We start from the raw sequence: 5,388 nt of genomic DNA, 5'->3' as shown, positions 1-5,388 counted from the left end.
GAATATGTACACTCCTAAAAAAAAAAAAAAGAAGCCAGACTCCGGTGGCACACAGCATCCAAGTTGGGAGGCAGAGGCAGTTGGATCTCTGAGTTCGAGGTCAGCCTGGTCTACAGAGTGAGTTCCAGGGCAGTGAGCTACACAGAGAAACCCTGTCTCAAAAAGATGGGAGGGAAGGGGAGGGGGAGAGGGAAGGAAGGAAGGAAGGAAGGAAGGAAGGAAGGAGACACTGAGAAGTAAGAAGAAGAAGAAAGAGAAAGAAAGAAAGAAAGAAAGAAAGAAAGAAAGAAAGAAAGAAAGAAAGAAGGAAGGAAGGAAGGAAGGAAGGAAGGAAGGAAGGAAGGAAGGAAGGAAGAAAGAAACCGAGAAATCCAGCTGGAGGCAGATCCTGGAGACCCTGACAAATGCAGGGAGAGCTGCGAATTTGTCTTGTCCCCTTGGGCAGTAGAGAACAAGAACCAGTGAACTGTTTGGAGCAGCTGGATGCTTCTCCTTCAGCACTTCTGGTCTCACAGCAGAGACGGTGAACTGTGGCCGAGAGAGGCTAGATATGTGTGGTGATGCTGATGGGAGGCTCTGGGAGAGGCAAAGAGCTAGTGGGAAATGGCTGGAAGGAAAAGGGCCTGACAGTTGATCACATTTGCGAGCAGAGAAGAGGCAGGAAAAGAGTGGATGGAAATGTCAGAGCTGGCTTCTGTGCTTGGGTCTACAGCCTCAAGTGCCCAGGCCATTCAGAGGCAGGACTGTGACCCAAGTGCTCACGTATCTCCAAATGTAGGCTTGATGTGTGTTTGTTGATACAAAGTCTCATAGCCCAGGCTGGCCTTGAACTCCTTAAGTAGCCTAGGATGGTCTTGAACTTCTAATCTTTCTGCCTCAAAAGTGCTGGGATTATAAATATAAGCCACCACACTTAGCTCCAATGCAGGCTGTTGTGCTCGAGGGATGTGTCAGTTGGGAGAACCCAATTTCCTGCTAATCTATTTATTTATTTCCTCCTCCTCCTCCTTACTGTGTAGCCCTGGCTGTCTTGGAACTCAATATGTAGACCAGGCTGACCTCAAACTCACAGAAATCCACCTGCTTCTGTCTCCCTAATGTTGGGATAAAAAGCGTGCACCATCACCAGGCTCCAATTTCTTTTTTTTTTTTTCCAATTTCTTTATTGTGAAAGCGATAAACCAAGATCCAGAGAGAGAAAGTCATACAACATATGCTAGTGTCACAGCCAGGATTAAAACCAGCAGCTGTGCGGTTTTCTGAACATTCTCTACCTCTCTGTTTGCCCAAAGCTAGGAGGCTTCAGTGAACCGCTCAGCTCTCCGTGTTAACAGAACGTGAGCAGTCTAGACACAGATCCATTTGCTCCATTCCAAGCTAGGCTCCTGGCCATCTATCTCCCCAGTGACTGGATGGCCCCCGGAGGCCACTTTTTTTTTATCACAAGGGCAGTATCAGAGGAAAACAGGAGACTCAAAAATCTTACCGCAGATCCTCTCATTTCTTCTTGTTTTTCCCTAATTCTGAAGACCTGGGTCTTTCCATTCTGGACACAGGATAGTTCCCATGACAACATGACGGGCAGGATTCGAGGGCCCTCTAGCCCTCTCTGGCTCTCAGGTGAGCCTGGGCTTGGAGCCTCCTGGTTATTGATTAAGGAGATAAAAATAACTCTGGTCTTGTCTGGAACCGCCACTCTGGGGACTGAGATGACCAGTTCAGACCTCCTTCCAGTGGGAAGTGCAGAGAAAATAGAGGGAAGAGCCTGAAGGGGATTCGAGGGCAGGCTGCCTGGAAAGCCAGATGAAAATGGAGAACATGGGTCTTAGAAGTAGAAGTAAATTCTGGGCTGATGGGATAGCCTGGCTAATGACAAGCGCCCCTGAGCCTTAAGTGCTGACCTAGCCCTAAGCTAAATCCTCTGTTTTTTTCCATTGCATCCTGGCACCAGACCCTTGTAAGAGAGGTGCTGTTTTGTGGCCATTTTCCAAATGAGAAAACTAAGGTTCAGAGAAGTATCCTTACTGATCCAGGACCCTACCATGTGCTGATTTCATATAATGTTTATATAACCTGCAAGGATTCTCATCAGAAGATGGGTCGAGAAAGATGAAGGAAGCCTGGCATGGTGGCACACACTTTTAACTTCAGAACACAGAAGGCAGAGGCAGAGGGATCTCTGTGAGTTCAGGGCCAGACTGGTCTACAGAGCAAGTTCCAGAACAGCCAGGAATACATAGTGAGATCCTATCTAAAACACACACACATGCAAAGAGGAAGATGGGGGTGTGGAGCCCAGCTGGGATTCTGTCTCCTCATATCTCAGTCCTGTGGTTAATGGTTGAAAGAAATCAGCCATTGAGAAGTTAGTGGCAGAGCCAAGGTCCCTTAGGCCATTTCATAGACCTTGGAGGAAGGGAGGAGTTGGTTCCAAAGAGTTCTAGGGATGGAGGCCTCAAAGGCCTCCAGGGAAGAGTGGCCCCAGGGAAGAGGTTCAGGCTCCGGTCATAGCTAAGGTACCCAGAGCTTTCCGTGTCCCAGCAACAAGAGGCATCCCCAGAGAGGGTACTTCTAGCAAAGCCCCTGGTCCCTAAGAGCGTTTTGAGGGGAGAAGGGGAGCAGACTAAGGCCACAGGCCTGCCTGTCTGGGAGATGATGGGCAGCCGTCCCAGAGAGGTGCCACTTCCTTTCTTTGGACTTCATCCCTGAAGGCATATGCAGGTGCTCCTGGCTTCCTTCTGCCCTTTGCCCAGCCCAGCACACTGCCTCTACTGCTGTGGGAATTAGCACCCAGAACCAGGAGTGCTAAGCATTTTTTTTTTTTTTTTGGCTTTTCGAGACAGGGTTTCTCTGCAGCTTTGTATGCTAAGCATTTTCTGTGTCATTGAGTTGTACACTCCTGCCTGGTCCGAACTCTAGGAGATAGGGGACAGGAGGTGGGGCTGAAATAACAGATGCCCTGAGAGATAGAGGGGGCATTGGGAGCACCAAAATAAAAATAAGCAGAGGTACGGAGATAGCTGGGCCACCAGCACCCAGGAGAACTTGTCCTATGCCAGTGACCTTGGTGGTGGCATTCCCTAGCTTGGAAATCCCTCCCCTTCCAACACCAAACCAATGCCTGGTACATCTTCTACCACTAGGTGGCACTGTCCTCCTTAAACCCTTCTTGCATAGTGGTCACATGGTGTTTAGGAAACAGTCGGGATCTCCTGGCAGTAATACAGGTACAATACTGGCTATGAAATTAGTGTCACATGTGTTCAGCTTAGCAAATAGCTTCTGTCCATTTCCGCTGCTCTCCAGGTATCTCTGGGCACTGCAGCATTCATCAAGAAACTAAGCTTGCATAGGTCACAAGAGTCCTCCATAACCATATCATCCCTTAGGAAAAGGCAAACACCCCCTCATCCCCTAAATAAGCCAGGCTCTTCTGCCCACAAAGGTAGTCACTGTATCCAAGCCTATGCACAAAGCTTTTGCTAGAAAGATCTCTGGGCTTGGAATCCCCGGGCCCAGGCTGTCTGCCTTCAGCATGACTCTTGCCTTTGCTGGGATGCGAAGCAGCTGTAGCGGGAGTGGAGATTGTATCTGCGGGTCTGCCCTTCCACTAACTCAGTTGTGACTTCCTGACACACACACCTACTTGTGCACACACAAACCCCTCTATTCTCTCTTCCCCAGAACTGACCCATGACCTGGAGATGCGAGAGGTCCAGTCTCACCAGCAAGGTAAGAGAAATAGCTCTGAGCTCTGCTGGGAGGGAGGTGCATGAAGCCCGGAAGATTGAGTTTCACCAATTGTCTTTAAAATGTTTAATATATTATGGGAATGGGACACACACATGTGGAAGTCTGAAAACTTTGGGGGAGTCAGTCAGTTCTCTACTTCTACCGTATGGGTTCCAGGGATCAAACTCAGGTCATCAGGTTTGACAGCAAGCACCTTTACCTGCTGAGCCATCTTGCTGGACCAGATTTTGATTTTTTGAGATTAAGTCCTCACGTAGCTGGCCTCTAATTCTCTATGCAGTCAAGGTTGGCCTTGAACTCCTCAACCTCTGCCTCTACCTTCAAGAGCAAAAAAGGAAGATGCCCAACAGACCTCTGCCCCCCGCAATAGTGGTATATACACACACAAACACATGTACACACTCATGAAATGAATGCCACCATAAAAATCCAAAATTAAAGTTTGTTTTTTTTAAAGCCTCATTTGGGCAGAGCAGTGTGGCACACATCTTTAATCCCAGCACTTGGGAAGCAGAGGCAGGCAGATAGATCTGCAATTTCTAGGCTAGCCTGGTCTACATAACAAGTTTCAATACTTTTGGAGCTACGTAAGAGAGTCTGTCCCCAAACAAGGAAAGATGAAGCAGCTGGGTGGCCTGGGGCCAGCTGGTCCAGTTACCCCCCTGTGTCTGGCAGGTCCAGGGGATTCTGGTGGTACCACTGGAGAGGCAGGGTGTCTCAGTCTTCAGCAGGTTTCTTCACCATGGGATTTCAGACCCAAGGCCAGTCTAGAGTACACAGTGGTGCCATGGAGACTGTTTTGTGTTGGAATACTGCCTCATTCTGTAGTCCCAAATGACTTAGAACTCACTGTGTAGACCAGGTTAGCCTCAAGTTTGTGGCCATCCTCCAGTCTTAACCTCCCAAGTGCTGATATTACAACCATGAACCACTAAGCCAGTGCCCAAAGAATTCTTAAGAACTGAGAAAAGGAGGCTGGAGAGATGGCTCAGTGGTTAAGAGCATTGCCTGCTTTTCCAAAAGTCCTGAGTTCAATTCCCAGCAACCACATGGTGGCTCACAACTATCTGTAATAAGGTCTGGTGCCTTCTTCTAGCCTGCTGGCATACACACAATACAGAATACTGTATACATAATAAATAAAGAACTGAGAAAAGGGCCAGGTGGTGGTGGCGCATGCCTTTAGTCCCAGCACTCAGGAGGCAGAGGCAGGCGGATCTCTGTGAGTTCAAGGTCAGCCTGGCCTACAAAGTGAGTCCCAGGACAGAGAAACCTGGACATGGTGGCACAGGCCGGACAGTGCTACACCATGAGACCATTGTTGGGGCGGGAGTGGGGATGAAGAAAGGAAAGGAGAAAGTTGACTCCCGGCCGTACTGGTGTGTCGCAGTTCTTACACATCAAAAACTCACGAAAGCAAAGAAGGCTGGAAATTTTTAAGCTAAACCATTAAAGTCCCGTAGATTGCTGCGTGCAGCTGAAGATCAGCTAGGACACACAGGGACTTAGACTTGAGCTGACTGTCCACATCTTCCTTTGGCAATCATGGACACTTATTGGTGCCTCTGTGCTTGGAAAGATGGAACACTTACTCCTCCCTGATACTAGACAAGGAGTTCTTTTTTTTTTTTTTTT

The 5,388-nt window shown here is 48.5% G+C and overlaps 1 protein-coding gene across 1 annotated transcript in view; it reads left to right on the top strand.

The window, feature by feature from the left end:
• Nucleotides 1-5,388, top strand: part of Ccdc92b (coiled-coil domain containing 92B) — a 34,640-nt gene that overhangs the window by 24,108 nt on the left and 5,144 nt on the right. The window contains exon 3 of the mRNA XM_013347457.2: nt 3,685-3,732. Coding sequence (XP_013202911.1) covers nt 3,685-3,732 — 48 coding nt within the window. The remainder of the gene's footprint in view (nt 1-3,684; nt 3,733-5,388) is intronic.

Source organism: Microtus ochrogaster, chromosome 7 (assembly GCF_000317375.1).
Source record: "Microtus ochrogaster isolate Prairie Vole_2 chromosome 7, MicOch1.0, whole genome shotgun sequence".
In the NCBI taxonomy this organism is placed as follows: Eukaryota; Metazoa; Chordata; class Mammalia; order Rodentia; family Cricetidae; genus Microtus; species Microtus ochrogaster.
This window is presented reverse-complemented; position numbering and strand designations above follow the sequence as displayed.